At 36.0% G+C, this 20,403-nt stretch overlaps 2 protein-coding genes across 7 annotated transcripts in view; one reads left to right on the forward strand and one right to left on the reverse strand.

Moving 5' to 3' along the window:
• The window catches only part of LOC109045049 (kelch-like protein 29), a 227,602-nt gene extending 219,661 nt beyond the window's left edge, over positions 1-7,941 (forward strand). For 3 of the 6 annotated variants that reach the window (XM_042778227.1, XM_042778224.1, XM_042778226.1), the window contains exons 9-11: positions 2,423-2,616; positions 6,716-6,860; positions 6,949-7,941. In XM_042778227.1, coding sequence (XP_042634161.1) covers positions 2,423-2,616; positions 6,716-6,860; positions 6,949-7,132 — 523 coding nt within the window. In that variant the 3' untranslated portion in view covers positions 7,133-7,941. The remainder of the gene's footprint in view (positions 1-2,422; positions 2,617-6,715; positions 6,861-6,948) is intronic. The other 3 variants (XM_042778221.1, XM_042778223.1, XM_042778222.1) reach the window with 2 other exon arrangements.
• Positions 7,942-8,380: 439 nt separating this feature from the next.
• Positions 8,381-20,403, reverse strand: part of LOC109045683 (ATPase family AAA domain-containing protein 2B-like) — a 95,508-nt gene continuing 83,485 nt past the window's right edge. Inside the window, exons 27-28 of the mRNA XM_042778228.1 lie at positions 14,437-14,565; positions 8,381-11,561 (exon numbers count right to left, since the gene is read on the reverse strand). Of these exons, the coding sequence (XP_042634162.1) occupies positions 11,517-11,561; positions 14,437-14,565 (174 nt within the window). The 3' untranslated portion in view covers positions 8,381-11,516. The remainder of the gene's footprint in view (positions 11,562-14,436; positions 14,566-20,403) is intronic.

Consider the following 20,403-nt stretch of genomic DNA (forward strand, 5'->3'; position numbering starts at 1 on the left):
AAAAAGCGTACTATGTAAATTCATGGAGTCAAAGTTGATGTCAGGTTTATTATCGATTTGCAGGAATGGAGTAAAAGGAACAATGGTGCAGACAATTGTTCAGCAGCTACAACAGTAAAATACACACAATAAACAAGTTGTTTTTAGTGTCATAAACAGCAGAGACAACCATCTTATTCAAGTGTGCGTTTAAAACTAAAACTTATCAAAGGTAAACTCAGTCACTTGTCATTACTTTTAGCATTTTTTTGCATTATTTGATGGCTGCGGCGTCTCACTTGATTTGTATTTGCAGCCTGCTAGATTCCTTTTCTCCTCATCTTTATACCTCCACTAATGTTGCCTGCAGTGAATTGAAAGATTGGCAAAGCTGTTCATCTTACAGAAAGTATCTGCACTTAGTAATCAGTTACGTTTGCTTCATAGTTGTGTTCCGTGTCCTCGTATGTTTGATTCATTGCACAGTTAATCAATAGCCACAAGAATCAAAGCATTTACAGTATACTCTGACGTTACCTCAAGTCCTCACTGAGAGCTGTTAGGAGCGACGGAGGCCTTAGCCCTGATCCTGAGAACAATGGAGCAGGATGAGCTCTCCAGCTGGATGGCTGTGTTCAGCACGCGACACACTGCAAGCGTATGGTTGCACAGCTCCGCTGGCTCGTACATGAACATGTGTGACTCTTCAGCAGAAGGGCTGGGAGACACTGAGAGCTGAGGATGTCCTCCATTCCAAACTCTATTCAGAAGGCTTTTGACTTTTTAAATTTGAATTACATTGGAATTGAGGTCACAAACTGGTTGCATAATTACTTTTAAATCTGAATTAAAGTAGAATTCGAATTAATTAATTTTTAACAAGAAATGCCGTTTTAATGTTGGCTTATGAGCCTTCTTTGGAAATTTTGGAAAATTATATATATATATATATATATATATATATATATATATATATATATATATATATATATATATATATATATTTTATATTATATCTAGATGGATAATGTCTGAAATACCACCTACTTTGTCTATATATTTCACTTTAAGTAACTTTTTCCTGTTTGTTGCAATATATCATTTTTATCATGTTAATAAAATTTTGAAATTTTGTTTACATATTTATAAACATATTTATGGATAGAGATGTTGGGATGAGAGATGTTTGGAATGAATCTGTACAGTATATTACCATATATATTTCATTATTTTAATAAATTAACTTTTGTTTTACACACACACACACACACACACACATATATATACTACCAGTCAAAAGTTTGGGATCAGTAAGTAAGACTTCTTTTTTTTTTTTTTTTTTAAGATATCTCTTATGCTCTTCAAGGCTGCATTTATTTGATCAGAAATACAGAAAACCCCCCAGTAATCTTGCTAAATCTGATTACAATATAAAATATTGTAAAATATTTTAAAATATAATTTATTTCTGTGATGCAAAGCTGAATTTCCATCAGCCATTACTCCTGTCTAATGTGTCACATGATCTTTTAGAAATCATTCTAATATGTTGATTTATTATTAGAATTATCAATTTTGGCAACAGTTGTAAAGCCAAATATTTTTTGGGAGATTTTTTCAGAGTCAGACTTTTTTTTCAGGATTCTTTGATGAATAAAAAGTTAAAAAGAACAGCATTTATTCAAAATGTAAATCTTTTCTAACAATATAAATCTTTGCTGTCACTTTTTAACAATTTAACACATCCTTGCTGAATAAAAGTTTTAATTTCTTTCAAAAAAAGAAAGAATAAATCATTTTGACCCCAAACTTTTGAACAGTAGTTGTTAGAAAAGATTTTAAATAAATGCTCTTCTTTTTAACTTTTTATTCATCAAAGAATCCTGAAAAAAAAAATATTAAGCAGCACTGATAATAAATCAGCATATCAGAATGATTTCTGAAGAATCATGTGACACTGAAGAAGCTGAAGTCAGCTTTGATCACAGGAATGAAACTCCTGTAAGAAACATTAAAAATCGTTCTGATCCCAAACTTTTGACCGGTAGTGTATATATATATATAGAGAGAGAGAGAGAGACATAGATAATTTCTATCTCTCTTTAACTTTTGTGGACTTCATTTCTGAGAAAGCATAGTGTTTTGAATTTCTTTTAATTGTAATCCAGCTCGAATATCTTTTCATTTTCCTGTGAGATGTGGCCAATGCACAAATCCACACGCCTCGATTAAGAGAGCCATCTTCATTTCTGAATATTGCACAACCCTGCTGATATCATGCTGGTTCAGTTACTTGCTTGTATAAAGTGTTGTTTTTACATGCAGTCTTTTCACAGTAAAGCACCGCATCTTTATAAGGACACACTGCAAGAAATGTCTATTGCTGTTAGAACTACACAAACAGCAGCAATGCTAACAAATGTCTCGCTTCTGTTGTCTTCAGGTACGACACCATCACGAATCAGTGGGAGACGGTCTCTCCACTGCCCAAGCCTGTTCATTCGGCGGCTGCCACCGTGTGTGGCGGGAAGGTCTACGTGTTCGGCGGTGTGAATGAAGCTGGACGCTCGGCTGGGGTTTTACAATCTTACATCCCTCGGACCAACACCTGGAGCTTTATAGAGTCCCCCATGATCGGTGGGTACATCATTTGAACACCAGTTTGTTAATGGAAAATGACAATGGTTCATTTGTGCATCTAAATTTTCACCCAAAGACCATTTAAAAACACGTATTTGTCAACATGGCACTGGGAGATGGTTCAGTATTTGTGGTCTGTCTTGGTGGAAGGCTTTTATGGGGTTGTTTGCTTTGCTCAGGGGCTCAATCGTAGCAGGGCTGATACGGCAGATTAGGACTCACCATCTTTACTTGCAGTAGGAGGTTTTCAGGCTTCAATTAGCTCAGTGATTGCTGTACTAAGGCATCATGAAAGCCATTTCATAAACTAAATTAATTTGGTAATTAAATTAAGTTGCATTGAGTACATAGAACTAGATAAACATGAAGAATAATCTCTTCATTTGTCCAATCATGAGCCTTTCACATGAACATCTTTAATTGTTGTGATGATTGTTTATACACTTTAGTATATTTCCATGTTTACTTTATAAAAAAAAAAAAAAAAAAAAATATATATATATTACATTGTATTCAATTATATTAAATTAGTATATTTTATTTAAATATTTTATTATAGATTTATTAATAATAAATGCTATGAAAAAAAACGTTTCATGATATCTAATATTAAACAGAAATGAACAACAATTTGAAAACATTTATTAAACTTGGTTCATGTTAATCTCAATTTCACGTTTTATATATTATATAAATATTGTATTTATGTTCATATATTTTGTATTATTTAAATATTAGAACATTTAAATAATAAAATATTATATTCAATATTTTTATCATATTTCAAATATTTTATTATTTTTTTTAAATAATAAATGCTGTAAAAAATATTCATGATCTCTAATGTTAAGTAGTAATCGACAAATACATCATTTATTAATCTCGGTTCATGTTATTTCAAATACCAATAAATTTTTAACATTTCAATTTAAATATTAATAATTGAATGTATTTTAGTTATATTTATATATTATTTAAATATTATAACATTTAAATAATACAATTATTAATGTCATTTTAAATATTTAAATATTTTATTATAAATTTATCAATAATAAGTGCTGTAAAAAAACTGTTTATGATATCTAATGTTAAATAGTAATGAACAATAATTTTATAGCATTTATCTTTGTTCATGCATTTTTTTACCTTCACATACTGTATGTAACTGTGTCTACACATGGGTAAAAACTGGCATGTTATTTGAACATGGCATTGTTAGTGTTTGGTTCTTTCTCACTGATTGACAGGCCTGTAAGTCTTTATTTATTTATTAATGAATTTTTTTTTACCCAGAATGAGATACTGCCATTGCATTTTTCCATGCCGTATCTACAGAGGCCACGGCCTTTCACAAAAGGCTATTAACACGTTCACTTCTTCAAGGTCCTGTGTGATTCTGTTGTTTGAAGACCTGCTGTCAGCAGTAAACACTACTGAGCAAACACTAGTTCAGCCAGTGCCAACAAGACAAGCTGTCAATGAAGGTAGAGCAGGCAAAGTGCCACTGGAAGTGCATGAAGCCATGTGGACGGTGGGGAATTGATTGCAAACAATTGCTTGTACAAATTACACAAGATTGCAGGGCGTCTTTAGAGTACAGGCAAATTAAAAAGTGATTCAGGGAGCCTCTGGACAGTCTGATGAGTTATCGCTGAGCTGGCTCCCAGCCACTCGACGAGCGCTCAGCGCTGGACTCAGTCAGCATTCAGTCAGACCGTAGTCTCGCGTAGCCAGACCTTCAGACTGACGGCTGAAGGTCTGGAATTCATGGCAACTTTCACTGGCCAAGGCCCGCCATGAAGCCGTTTGACCGACATGTCAAACAACCAATCACAGTTTGTTTCCTTTAGAGTCACGTTTCGGGGCGTGGTAATGTCGCCACAATAACAGACTGATGTGTAAAACTCTTGGACGTATTTGAAAGATACTATGCCGCAAACTTTAAATATTTCACATACTTTATAGTGATCCTGATAAGCGCTCGTCGTCACAGTTGTAAACACTATGGCTTTCTTCTTTTGTGAGGGGCTTTGGTGCCACGGCATCTTTGTTTCCGGACAGAACTTTAAAGAACACGACACACATGTCTCCCGGAAATCCTGTAGAATTCAACCAATCCAATGACGAATTCGACACTCCTGAAGTGTTTCCACTTTTGTGTCCAAAATGCATCATACGTTTCGCCAGCGGTCCATGGGCGTGATGTCTGAGGCTGAGACTAGTCAGACCGTGTCAAGCTGCTTCGTCAACAAACATCCCTCAGTCTTGAAACTACCAGTACGAAGAGTAGCTAGTGTTTATAAAACACGTTTAAAGCATGTCAATTGGCCAGCCGGTAAATTGAGGCATCCGTCAGAGTGAAAAGGCGGTGTGAGATGGGTTTGACTGAAGTAGTCTCTTTAAAACACTTCAACTTGTTTACTGTGGACAGAAGGTTTTTTTTCCGGTGTGTCACCCTATTTTCAGCCCACCTCTCTGGGAATGCTATTCAAACAACTCCTTTCCCTTTCTTTCGTCTTTTAATAGCTTTTCTCTGCCGCATTTGAAAAATTGAACGAGACACCTCTGCAAATTGGTGGCACGAACTGTTGTTGTTGTCGTCTTGTTTGGCTTTCAGAAAGCTGAATCTCTCATGTCTTCATTGTGCCAGATACAGGTCCCCCATTTGATCGAAACCTTGAGACGTCTTGCCAGTGGCAGGATTTCAGCATCAAAGAAGCAGACCGAGCTTTGCCGTCACATTCGAGGCCCTCGAGTAGCAAGAACGTGGGCCAAACCCAACAATGAGCTCTGCTGATAGCATCAGCGTTGGGTTTGAAAATGAGCAGATACAGATAAACAGAGCATTGCGTAGGGTGAGATTAGGACTTAACGGAGCTGATCCTACGACGCCGGCAAGATACATGTGCTCATGATGCAAACAAAGCACTCGGGGAGTCTGAATGAAGTGACTCGGCACAAGCAGGAGTTTTTGTGAGGGGAATAAAGATATGTTTGAGTGGGGTGCCAAAATTATGCTCTTGTTACATTAGACGACGCGTCCCTCCGGGTTATGCCACCGATCAATTCGACAACACTTGCTGTGACTGGAGTGGTATAAAATGAGGGCGTTATCTGCACCGTCACTCAAAAGTCGAGCGGTGGGGGGTTTTAATGAGAAGCACCTGGCAGTTACACCGCCAAGCGAGAGCCCATCTCGCACTTCCTTTTCAACCATTAAATCCAGCCGCTGTTTTACAGATCGCTTCTGTGCTCGGCTTCTCAAGCGTCAGTCGAAGGTGTGGAAAAAAAACAAAACAAACCTTGAACGCAGCCACGTGAATTATTCATAGGTGTAATAAATTGGCCCAGCTGTAATCGTTTGGGAGACAATTTCTGTCAGAAAGTGAAGGCTGATAGCCTCTCTCTTGCATTTGGCTCGATGACCTTTTCCGTGTTCACGACCGTGCGTTGGGCTGTCAGTCATTTGCCTGCTCATGAAAAGATATGATTATTTCTGTTTCTTGGCCATTTACCCCATGTGAAAAAGGATAGAGTAAGTAAAAGCTGTCGAGTTGTGAAGGGTCTTTGGATATTACTGAGCTAATTTCCTCTGTATGGAATCATTAGAGGAAACGGGTGCCATATGTCTGTATGCCATTATTTGTCATTCTCCGCTTAATAATGTAAAGCATAAAGGATACAGGGACGTGGGAAATGGAATGTGGCAGAAAACAGGCCAGGAAAATCATAAATGCATTACAAATGGTACTTCAAACAAGATTTTAGAAGATTGCAGACTGACGCAGTTGTATACAGTACTGTACTCCATAATCTATCTCATTAATTATCCGTCGTTCCACTGAAATCTTCCGAAAAGAACATTGTGAATTTGTTCTGATAAGGATGTAGGCATCCCAGCAGCTACAGTATATGATTTACTCATAGCTCCAAAAAGCACCACACATCTTGCATGGAGCACAATGTGTAAGATAACACCAAAACATTGCCTTTATTCCAAGGCAAAAATTCATCTGTGGCCAGAACATACATCAGAGAAGTAACTTCTATCTGTTGTTCTCTTTCCTCTTTTGCTCCTTTTGGGCTTATGTAGATAACAAGCACGCTCCTGCTGTGAGCCTCAATGGTTTTATCTTCATCCTGGGAGGAGCCTACGCCCGAGCCACCACTATCTACGACCCAGACAAGGGCAACATCAAAGCTGGCCCCAACATGAATCACTCCAGGCAGTTCTGCAGGTTGGTCTAATGAACAGTAGATTGTGCTACACGATGCAATAAATGATATTACACATTACAAAATGGTCACTTGTTGTTCCTCCCCCAGTGCGGCGATCCTAGACGGCAAGATCTATGCAACGGGAGGGATCGTGAGCAGCGAGGGACCAGCGCTGGGCAACATGGAGACCTTCGACCCTTGCACGAACACGTGGACGCTGCTGCAGAATCTGCCGTGTCCGCTTTTCAGACACGGATGCGTGGTTATAAAGAAGTACATTCAGAGTGGCTGACGATGCGCTCGACTCTGGACTTCTCTAATGTCATGAACTGGCCTAAACCAGCCCATCGAGCTCCAACCAGCCAATCTGGGTGGAACACGGTCGGAACGCTGCGGTTAAGATTTAGCAAGGGATCCGTAGCATAGCCCCCCCTCAGGTGTCGTGCCATTGGAACTGTATTCTAGGTCAGCCAAATGCAATTTTTTTTAGGTTCCTCTTGCAATGTTTGAGTTGATGTTCTTTTCCCTCAAGATGTTTCTTTGATAAGGTTCCCATCAAATCTCGTTTTTCATAAGTAGTCATGTCATGAGAATATGGGATTGTGTGTCATGATCAGTTTCATCATGAAGGGACTTCCGCAAGAAGCCAAAGGATGATGATGCTAGTCATGTAGCCCTCCAGCGAGGGTCAGCGCTACAGAGTCGGGATTAAATGAAGGTCCTCATGAACTCCAAAGCACAAAATACCAGAACCTGTGATGCCCAGAGGAGTTTCATTTCATTTTGTTCTGTGTAAATCATTCCACCTTTTCTTTGTGGGTTTTATCCTCGTTTTTTATTCCCATGCACGAGCCTGCAGCTGTGGCAGAATACAGATGGAGAAAGATGGAGGGAGAAACTTTGTATTATAGGGAAGATATGTATATTTTAAAAACTAATGAAAATTGTGTATAAATGTTTTTAGAAACAACAACAAAAAAAAAAATCAATGGATTGGACAATGTAAATCTGTACCCTACCGAAACAATTTATGTTATTAATGCTGAAATACATATCCAGAATTCTAAAGAAACAAGTTGACTGTTTATTTACATTTCACTCTTTTGCAAGACGTTCCCACAACTTATGACCAAATTATCCTTTTTGGCTAACCTGTAAGGATTTTTATTTATGAAGTGCAATTTCTAAATTAGAAGTAAATGTCTATTTATTAAAGTTAGGTCTATATTTTCCCTAATATATATTAAAAAAAACAAAAATAATAATAATAAAAAAACTGATGCCAGTAAATATTTGGAGCAACTTTAGAGGTGTAGTGGCAAAGCTGAATACTTTTAAAAGTCAACAAATAACTTCTATGTATGAGTGAAAATGTGCTTTTTTTTTTTTTTTTTGGTCAATCTTACACTCATCAAGAACCATGTGCTACATGCTATTTCAATTTTCCAATTTATGAATGCAGCACACTATCCAAAATGTGATGTAACCCTTTTTACAAAGCAAAACAGTACTCAGATTGATATTGAAACACTAGAACAACTTCAATTTGCACCTTTTATTCAAGTATATCACAGCAGTTTATTTCAGAAATTACAGTAAATATCATTTCACAAAAGGACTGCAGGGAAGGACAGAACAGTGTATGGTTTTGATTTGCTTTGTAGTAAAAATAAAAGGGACAGAAATTCTGGTATTACTCAAAAATAAAATTCCCTCAACCTTGTAAATCATTAAGGGACATATGTATACGGATTAAATGGGGATTAATTAAACAAACCATCGGTTGCCAAAAAAGAAATCTCCAACATTGAGCACCAACTTGAGAAACTCATCGATTAATTACGCGAAAAACAAATGAGTTTAGTGGGTGGGTCTTATTTATCTACCTAAAGCAAAATGCTATTGTTCTATGGACTTCCTACCATCAGTCAAATAATCTGAATTAGACTCTGGTCAACTAAAAGAAATGAACTTTAACTTTTAGTCAAAAAAACACAGAACTACACAGACTTTCATGCCCACATTGTAACGTTTTTAATGCGGGATTTAAGAGTTAATTTTCTAAAAAATGGTGGTGCTTCTAAATGTGAAATTTCACTTTCACGTTACGTACTGACCACATTACATACTGTTCGATTCAGGGCCAATTACATTTTGCTATCAATTAGCTATGCAAAATAGGGTGTCTTGTGAACTGGCATCAACTAATTTTTTTCCCAGATGAATTTATGAGAAGCACAAGTGGTCAGCATTACAGTAGTTTCTACAACACTACGCCAGTTAAGCATGTTGATGGTACTAAAGGTGACGAAGAGGGACCCCAAGACCCACACTAGCCGCATGAATCTCCCCCTCATCCTCTACAATGATATTTAAAAATTAAAAAGCATCATAACCACCATCATCTCCACCCTTATGGAATAAATATTAATGTAGCAGAGACCTGAGACCAATAAAACCCCGTTTCTGAACGTCGTGCAACACCTGCTACAAAAATGTGCTACATTGCGTCTCGGCACAAATTTCATGTAACAACTTTTCCAATTAGTTTCGGCTGAACAAAATGTTGAACGTTTTTAATAATTGAATAAATATCAAATGGACAGGCAATAGCATGAAGGAAAATGCAACTGCGAAATCAAAAACAATCATGAAATGGACTGAAGCAAGCAAGCATTTCACAAACATGGCCAATATAATGTAAATCATGGGATGCACATGTATAAAAACTGAAATTTACAGTAAATAATTCAGCGAAATTACAATGCCATTTCTTTTCTCGGCTCAAACGCAGAACAACCCAAAAAATGAAATATAATGCAAAAATGCGAACAAACCAGAGGATTACTGCAGCAGCCACATGACGCACTCATGTCGGAGAGGTGATCCAGTACCTTAGCTTGAATTTCTGAAGGGCGCAGTGATATTATAGAGGTCAACAAATACTGTTTGTCAGTAAACAGGTCATTACTTTTGTCTCTTTGCATGAAAACAACTTGCTGAGGTAGCTGTGGTTCTGTCTCTCACACGTACTGCAGTAGTCCAAAGCTAACAGCTAACTCCTAGTTTTTTACCCCTTTCTTTTGCATATGTCTTAAAAAGTGTTATTTTTCTTTTTTTCTGTTTTTTTTTTTTTTTTTATAGCACTGAATCCTAGACAAGGTCACAAGGACTTGAACTTGAACAATGTTCTTTATAAAGCGACGTAAGCAGAGAGTTAAAAGTTTGAAAGGGAGAACTCGGTTAATGCTACTTGCACAATGACAAAATTGACGGAAATCAAGTTAATGCGATATCTAATATTAGACTGCACAAGTTAACACGATGGAAAGGTCACACGGAAAAGAAAAAAAATACAGTAATGCTTTATGTTCAAAAATTCAGCACTGCCTAGACTGCCATTTTAACTTCAACCCTTACATACCAAAAGATCACTATTATTATTACTCCAATATGTGATGTTACGATAAAAATGGTTGGCAAAAGAAAGCCACAATGTATGACAGAGCAACATGACTCACAAACCATGAAGATGGAGTCTTGGTGACTTGAGAAGAGATTGGCAAACAATTACCTACAGCATACGCCACATTTCTATTGGTTTGTAGCCCTGTGGCTTGTCCATAAACACTGATAGTCAATATTCAGCTATGTTTTTCAGCCTATTTCAAAGCTTAAGGCACATGCTAGGCAGTGCAATCTCCAGATATCTACTCGTAAATCCAGTTAAACCAGAAAAAAGCCCAAAAATTAAAGTAAAAAAGCCCATTAACTATTCCAAGGGGGGTGGGGGGGATATGCAATGGGTCTAAAATAATACCATTCCTCTCCTAAAGATCTATTTTAATCAAAATCTGATTATTTTTGTTGGTTTCTACAAATATTATAGTCTGAATAAGTATAAGTCACATTTGTCACAAGGAAAAGTTGGTTTACAATACAGAATCCTTACAATCTTACAATTATCATCCAATTGAAAACAACTCTAGATGTCCCTACAAAATGTGTTGGTTTTTTTTTTCCCAGCAACTGTATCTCTGTGTGGCTAAAAAGTGTTGATGACATCAGGGGGTTGAAGGGTGGATGTAGAAAGAGAGCGATGTAGTTTATTTCCACAGTAAACGACCAGCTGACTAGCGCTGTAGGGCATCACACCATACGTATACAGTTTGCCACTGCTGGTGAGAATCTGTGTTTCTGTATGTGTGTGTGTTTGCTTCCAGTAGACGGAGGCTGAGGTTGCTTTGTGAAATCTCACAATTTTTTATTTATTATGTATTGTGTGTTTGTGTTTTGTTTGCTTATTTATGAGAACAAGGAGCAGCAGACGGGGAAAAAAAAAGAAGAAGAAAAAAAAAAACAATAGCACCCAATAGCACCAAGAACGATCAATTGGCAAGTAAGCAAGTACAAAAACTAAACGATTATAAAGGAAACCTCCAGAAGTTTTCATGTTTGGTTCTGTAGACTGGTTCTGTTTCAGGTACCTGAGATGATAGCACCAAGGTCGCCTCTGTAAGTCTTTGTTTCTAATGTCTGCACCTTTTTTCCCCTTCCTGCTGTTATTTAAGACCGAGGTGTCCAGACCTGCTCTGTGTTAAGGACTTGGCTCAGAAAGCCGGCCTCTCCGTCTTGTATCAAAAGACTCTCCGATCACGTTTCTCTCTGAAAGCCCTCTATTCATCACAGGAATGTTTCAAAATGTTCAACTTCTCCATCGCCTGCAAATCAAAAGACAGAAAACAGCATTGTTAATTGCATATTTAGTTAAATGTGGACCCAATCAAACATCATCACATAGTTATTTTATAAATCTGTCTTTATATACCATTTAATTGGATGTGTTTGCAAACACTACAGTTCAAAAGTTTGTGGCCAGTAAGATTTTGTAATGTTTTTGAAAAGTCTCTTATGATCACCAAGGCTGCACTTGAAAACTTAATATTTTTGTGATAACCCTGATGCTTTTTTTTATGATTTTTTTTATTTTTATAAATATAGAAAGTTCAAAAGAACAGCATTTATTCGAAATATAAATGTGTCCTTGATGAATAAAATGTGTCTATATTTTATTTATATATATATATATATATATTTATATATATATATATATATATATATATATATATATATATATATACACACACACACGTATATACATACACACACACATATACTTTTTTTTTTCCCTGCTGCATGGCAATATTGGTATCATCTTGCTATCAAGATGCCAGCAGTAAAATCATGATTAATTCAACCAACCAAATGTAGGACGGAGGACAAAGTCATTCATGTACAAAGGGACTAAATCAAAGGTGATCACCTATCAAGAGTTTGGTTTGGAAATAAGTTTCTGGTCTATTTTTACATCATGTCCTAATGACGTGACATGTTTCCAACATAAAATGTTTTTTTTCTTCCACACAGTGACAAAATCCCCAAATAATTGGTATTTAAAGGGACAGTTCAACCCAAAATGTACAGTGTGTCATTTATTCGCCCTCATGTTTTTCAAAAATTGTATGACTTTTTTCTTCTATCAAACACAAAGGGAGACATTTAGCAGTGTGTCCAAGCTGCTCTCTTCCAAACAATAAAGGTGATGGAGACCAAGAGTTTCTTAGGACAAAAAAAAAAGCACCATAAATGTAAGCCATATATAATTTGTTTAAATAAAGCTAGCTTGGTGCTGAAATAATTTATTAAAAATCCAACCTTGCTTGACAGCTGTAGAATCCTTTATTGTATGAAAAAGTGCAGTGAGAACATCCTCTTATAGATATTTCTCCTTTTGTGCTTTTATGACTTTCAAGAAAATCAAACCAGTTTTGATAGATATTAGGGTGAGTGAATAATGACAGAAGTTTAATTTTTGGGTGAACTAGCCCTTTAACAGCTATATAAAGCGGAATTTTAGACCAATGAAATTCTACTGTGGGCGGAGCTACCCAGTGTAACAAGACAAAAACAGCAACCATGTAATTGACTTTGTCACACTGCGTCCAGTTAGGACTCTGGACTTTTTATTTGAAATTGTAATTCTTATTCAGGTCAAAGTGCAGCTAACAATTAAAACTCCTACGGCACAGTTCAATATGTGAACAATTAACAAAATCATGTCCAATTTCCGCTATCCTCTGTGGATCTCTGCTCCAGTCCACCGGCTGCAAAAGATCCAACAATCTGACGGAGACCAACAAATTAAAATCTAAACACATACAGCTTTTCCAGATGGTCTAGATTGTGAATCATACTGGAATAAATAAATACGACTCCATTAGGGTCCTCTCAAAGAGGAATTGGTACACAACATGCAAATTAGCCTTCAGTCGCGCCGGCTGTAATTCCTTGGAGCAATTCTAATCTGTTTCTGCTGGGCAGCTACCATTACTATTGTATTTGAGAACAGCACACATAATTTCCCATGAGGCCGTGCGAGAGCTCTCCACCATCGGTGCGCCGGCGTAATTTAAACACACAGCAGCTGTTCAGTGTGCCGTGTTCAGTCACTGTGTATCCATCTCCTCTGAGCCGCTGTCACACACACACGACACATGACTGAACTGAACATTACAAGTCATTAGTCAGTATAGAGCTACTAGTTTATAATGGGATCATTTTAATTCAGTATTCTACTTGCTCAGCAATTATTATAACAAATAATTGGAAAATGAAATTTAGAAGTACTAAAACATTTTAAGTTTATTTATAGTCTAATCCAGAGTTCATAACTGGTTCTACTTCCGTTTAGAATAAGATAAGATATAATAAGATAAAACAAAAATGCACAAAATTAAGCATGCTGAAGAAATATTATATATATATATATATATATAATATATATATAGATATATATATATATATATATATATATATATATATTATATATATATATATATATATATATTATGTTTTACATCGGCACATAAATAAAATATGGTCTGGGCTTGTATCTCAAATCAAATAAATAAAACCGATATATTTATAAGTTTGAAATAAGCACACAGCATAAAATTAATAAAACTATAGCACAAAAGTCAACAGAAATGCCCATAAATTCAAACATACTATAGAAATATTTAAAAAATAAAATAGATGTATTTATAGGCTTTATATTAGCACACAAAATAAAATAGAATTTAATGTGGTCTGGGCTTATGTGGGTATATCAAATTAAATCAAATAATGTTATTAAATTATTATCTAGTGGAAGTGGTTTGCCTGCTACCATGTGGTACAATTACCACACAGACCCTCTCTTAAATGTATGTACAATCTATTTGCTTGTGTGGGTATATCGCTTGTAATATATGCCCATGAAACAGACATGAAATTTGATAAACTGCGAAAGAAAATAGTACCCTTTATATATATACATATGTTTATTTTATTCAAATATCTTAATTTATTTATTATCTGTGTGGTGGAGTTGTCTCTGTGTACTGGAAGCTGCTGTCACCAAAACAAATTCCTTGTATGTGCAAACATACTTGGCAATAAAGCTCTTTCTGACAACTTCTGACCTGAACATCATATTGATCTGTTTTTCTGTGTGTGTGTGTGTGTGTGTGTGTGTGTGTGTGTGTTTGTCTCAACCTCTATCAGACAGGTCTTGTCGTAGTCTCTGCGGTGCTGGTAAATACACTGGCTGAGCACTGAGTAAACTCTCTCCAGATGATCCACACTAAAGCCATCGCTTTTCATAACCACCTTCTCCAACAGAGCCTAAAAGACAGGAAAATAAAACACGATTAGACTAAATTAATTCTGTGTCTCAAAAAAAAAAGACATTTCTGTCTACTTTTACTTAAGTTAATGTCATTCCAAACCTTTGTGGTGGAAATTTTTCTTTTCAATTAAAAGCTCATTTTTTTAAAATGGAGTGAAGCTTTCAAACCACAGTGACAATACAAAGTCATCATGAAAGTAGTTTATATGACTCATGTGCTTACGTCAAGTCATCTAAAGTCATATGACAGTTTTGCTTGAGGAAAGGACTCAAATGAGTTCATGAGAGAAGTTCATGAAAGAATCGTTTGAATTTTCTCAATGAATCATTTGATTAGGTACATAAAACCAGTGATTCATTTGAATTGGACTGATTTGGTTCTTCAGTTCAACTCACTGATTCCACCCCTTCGCAGCAGTTAACAACAAAATTATCATTGGAACACAACTTAATTTTTAATCTGTTTCTAAACAAAGCTACAGAAGACTGTTTATGAACAATTTCGCTAGTGCTTTTGTGTCTGTTTTTACTTGAAACTTCTTTGTAACTGCATGGAAAGTCTTTAGAATGTCGCCTGTTGTGCTCCATGAGTTTGGAATGACATGAGGATGAGTAAATAATGACCATTTTGATTTTTGGATGAACTACTGCTTACAAAGGAAGCATACTGTTAAAAGGTTTGGTTAGATTTGAAACACACTGCCAAGTTTGCCAATGCAAAAGTAATATCCTTAGCTCAGTGTTTGTTAATGGCAGGAATAATGCCACTCACATAATGGGTTTCCTTTTTTTATTTTTTATTTTGGAGGGAAAAGCACTTAAACTTGAATGAGTCATTTTTCTTCAAGTAAGATATGGCTCTAACGGAGGCATTTGGAAGTGAGGTAATGAATGAATCACATATAATCCTCAAATACACACACATCAAGCATTTTTGTAAGGTTCCTGCCGACATACGGTACGAGCAACACTGTCTGTCTCTCATTCTGATTTTCGTGGGGACGTTTGACCTGCACCTGCTAATAAATAACATTTCAGCCAAGCATTAAAGCCGCTGATGAATGTGCGTCCTGCAGTTTGCTGCGCTGCTGGAAAATGACTGTGGTGTTTGGAACAGTCTTGAAGAGGCTTAATTTGAAGTTGAAGTTTAATGACATTGTTTTAGATTCCACAGACCGTGCTGCAAACATGCAGTGAAGGAAATGGGAGCTGACAGCTAATGCAGTGTGGAGGAATCCTCACAGGTGCCAAATCCAGCTCATCACAGCCACAACTCAACTTTCTACAATCATTTAAATTATTTCCAGACTCTCTAGGTGTGAATGGATAACACACAAGCATTTTAATTCTGGTTTTCCACAGTTTCTAACCAACAAATCAGTTTGTGATTACTGGAAAATTAAGTTATTTTATAAACAGAAAAACAGCAATTTCTGGCTTGGAAAATAATTCAGAATGAAATTATATTCACTGTATGTGTATGTATACATATATAGTATATTAGTGAATATTTCATGAATCCATTTGACTATAGTGGTTGTTTGGTTGCAAAGAAGTTTTTTTCTATTTCATTTTAAGTTACATTAAATACCTTAAAAAGGCTGAAAAAAAATACGCTTTTTTTAGCTGTATCGACCAGCTCTAGTTATATACTACTTGCTCAACTTTCAAGACCTTAATGGATTCGAAAGGAGTCATGGAAATGTTTGAGATGACAGTAACACTGCTCTACAGGCAAATACAAGAGAAATGGAAAGCATTCAGAACAGAAAATGTAACGTGTTAAATGTACACGAGAACTGCACCCATACACGCGCACACACACACACAAAGTGAAAAAAAAAAGAGCATTAACCGAGAGGGTAACCTCCAAAAGATAGTTTGACCAGACGGACACCTGCAAACGAAACGACTGTGACAACATTGAACTCCCAACACGTACACCCAGGAAGGGAGGTCAGCCATCTTCAAAAGCAATTAAGATCACGGCGACAGCTAATTAAGGCACATCATAATTACCTTCCATTTCATGCGAAGCTCCAGAATGCGAGTATTTACTGTTTGCACTCTGTTTAATTAAAACGCCTCAGACTTCACAGTGGCCTTTTAAATGACATGTTCATCACAACCATCCTCTGGCCAATCGTGAGCTCATCAAATCACGCTGAGACAAGTTATTACTCAGACTAAACTAGCCTAGAGTCAACATAAACAGTGCTGCTTTCTGATAAGGTTGGACCCAGAAAGAACAAAGCGCAAGGAGTGTGCCCAGATTACCAATGGACGGCAGTAATTGAGGACTCGGGTTTAGTTTTGGGGGAGACATTTAATGAGAAAACACATCCCATGTGGACAGGTTTGAAATTAGATCTTTGCAACAAGATGACAGCCCCTGAACCATTGAAAACAACCAAATGTGTTCATTAAAAACCACTGGCGGACAATATCAGGTATAATATAAGGTAAATATCAGTATACTGAAGAGCACAACAATGGAAAACAACCCCATTTCTCAAAAAGCACTGGAGTTTGTAATATACAGATGCTATTAGTGAATTAATTTGTTAGAAAATAGTGTATAACTGGCTGAAATATACATATGTGTCAGTTCCAAACTCTATTGAAAACTTTTAAAAACTGAGTAAATAGCGTAGAATAAATGTTCATGCAATTATGTCCTCACCTATAATAAGTTACATTATTTTTTTTTTTTTTAACCGTGACATTATTAAAGGAGTCATATGATGCGATTTAAATTTTTCCTTTCTCTTTGGAGTGTTACAAGCTCGGGGTGCATAAAGAAGATCTGTAAAGTTGCAAAGACTAAAGTCTCAAATCCAGAGATATTCTTTATAAAAGTTAAGAGTCAACCACACCCTCCTAAAACAAATCAGTAATTAAGTTGTATTTACAACCCTGATTCGGAACAGTTCAACCCAAATATTCAGATGTGTGCAGCGCATTTTGCGGAGGACAAGAAGTGTCTCCTGAACCAGTAGCCTACAATGCCGTCTACACACAAAGGCTGTTTCTATAAAGTGGGGCAGTTCCAACTTTGCAAGGACAGTGTGGTGCTTCTGACTCTCAGCCTGCAAGTATGTTTTTATATTTAAAGAATTTGCCACTGATGATTCAAACACGAGTTTTGAGCAGTGTAGAGTAGCGCTTGTTATTTGTCGTTTCTCTGATCACAAATGCAGACATGGTTTTATGTTTACGTGGCGCGATACGCAATGCAACGCGTAAAAAGACAGTATAAGTCATTATAATCAGTAGTTATGTCCCCACTGGATGCAATGGGTTTGTAATGGGCTTGTAATTGCTGTTAACCCTCTGGAGTCTAAGGGTATTTTTGGGGCCTGGAGAAGTTTTGTCATGCCCTGACATTTGTGCTTTTTTCAGTTTCTTATAAATATCTAAATGGCTAAAGTCTAATTTCACTGTAATCAGCACAAACTTTGCTATAATAATATGTGAGCAGCTTGTATGTACATGATTGTGTTTTTGAGAGAAAAAAAATGTTATGCGTGGTTAGTGAAAAACTAAAAATGTTAAATCACTTGAATAAGGCAATAAAACACATACAGAAAATTGGTTCCCAGGAATTTTGAGAACTGGAGCTTGTAGCCTAGAATTTTTTTTTTCTAAATGATGTGAAAATCATCTTGTTTACTCACTTACAGAAAACAATATATTGATTTAAATTTTCTAAGACACTTTTTGTTGGTAAAAGTCATATGCGAGTAGGCGTCAACTATCATGAATTCACACCTGAGAAGACAAAGGCCTGCATAATGAGCTGCATAATGAGCCATTCAGTCAGCTGTGTCACTGAGAGGGATGAGTTACAAGAAAGAATGTGAGGACAAAATAAATGTATATAATTTTATGTTTGTAGTTTATTTAGAATATATTTAATTATCCCACAACATAATTTAATATTCACTTGTGAGTGCAGTTAAACAGTTTATTAGGAAAATTCAAAGCTGACTTTCAAACTGAATTTTTTGCATCATTACTACAGTCACACAATCCTTCAGAAATCCTTTTAACAATCTTATTTTCTACAAAAAACATTTATTGTTATTATTATCATTTATTATTATTATTATTATTATTATTAATGTTGAAAAGAGCTGAGAATATAATTTTTTTTAGTTTTTTTAGGGGGAATAAATTGAAAGAACAGCAATGATTGTTACATTTGTTACAGTTACATTTATTGTTACATTTATATTATTTACATCAAGCTTTTGAATGGTATAGTAGTGTATATTGTTATTGAAACTTCATCATATTTCACTTGATTATACATTTAGTCAGGAATTATAGTTTGGAAAAAGTCTAACTAGTAAAATGTTTACACGTTATGTGAAAACTAGTACAAGTATATAAATAAATAAAAAGAGACTTACTCATGTTTATGAACTCTGCTGAATAAAGTGCTTCATTCTTTTTTCTGAGTAAATCCAAATCTCAAACTCCTCAACCACATCACATCTTTTTGGGGTGAATTATGTCTTATTCCTCTCATCGCGAAGCAAACAGTAAAATAATAAAAACTTGAAGAACAGTCTCGCTGCGTTGTCTTCTGTTGTGTGGGCGTATTCAAAAGCCGCGCGCTTCAGTGAAACATTTGAATCTCAAAAGCGCGCTCGGCGCGGGGGCGTGGTCACATTAGAAGTTAATGAAGGGAGACGTGAAAAACGGACATCGCGTTGTTTACATATGGATTACTTTATCACAGAATATTTGTTTTCAGCAGCACTTGTTTAGTTTAAAAGTAGACATGTCAGGCTTTCTATAGATATCTCTCTCATGTCTCTGTGTTGAGTATTCACTGAGTTACAGTTCATTTTAATGACGCGTTTGTAACTGAAGATCAGCGCAGACAAAGGCTGCAGACAGCACTCCTTGTTTGTTATCTTTATTTTATAAGTGCACAAAGTTTTGTTGTTATTATGTCTGTATACAAAAAAAAATAGACCCTTTACAGATTCGATTGATGTATTGCACTTATCTGTACGATCAAAACTGAAAGTGTAATTTAAGTTCTTTTCGGGGTTATCAGGAGAAAATACCCCAAAACGCGTATACGCGTTAATCGACTCCAGAGGGTTAATAGTGTTAATCGTCTGTTTGTTTACATCTTTTATTGATTTTCTGAACATTTCTGCCGTATGCACATAAACTGACAGTTATCACTGATAAGCTACTACTAAATATTGTAGAAACTTAATTTTCTGTAAAGTTGCTTTGCAATGATTTGTATCGTAAAAAGCGCTATACAAATAAACTTAAATGGAATTGAACTGAATTGAATGAATGGCAGGAGAGAAAATGCTAAATTATTGGACTTTACACTTCACTAATGTGTCAATTACTGGTATTAGGTGTGGAGCCTTGCTGTTTCTCTGGGCCGTTGCTTCGTCTCAGTGTCACTGACTGTGGGAGAACGGTCATGGATGGCAGATTCCCTCCATCAACCCTGAATAGAACGGTAATCCTAGCTTTAAAAGACTTGTTCACACAGTCCATTTGACTTTCACTAGAAGACTCATTTGGTAATAACATGACCAGCCCAGACATCAATCCCACAGATGGAGTGATACGGAGAACAAGCCGGTCAAATAATTAAAGATTTACATTTTCACAGTTTCAAACAAAAGTTAAAGCCGTGAAAACATTTCATTGTATTCCCATACATACAAATTTAATACAGATATATCTCTGGGTGTTATTTGTATTTAAAATACAAATATTACAGTAACTGCTGGATGAAGCATTGCTTCGCCAACCTACACAGATACACAAAGGTCAGAAGGTTAGAAATA

The sequence above is a fragment of the Cyprinus carpio genome, chromosome A20 (assembly GCF_018340385.1).
Source record: "Cyprinus carpio isolate SPL01 chromosome A20, ASM1834038v1, whole genome shotgun sequence".
Taxonomy (NCBI): domain Eukaryota; kingdom Metazoa; phylum Chordata; class Actinopteri; order Cypriniformes; family Cyprinidae; genus Cyprinus; species Cyprinus carpio.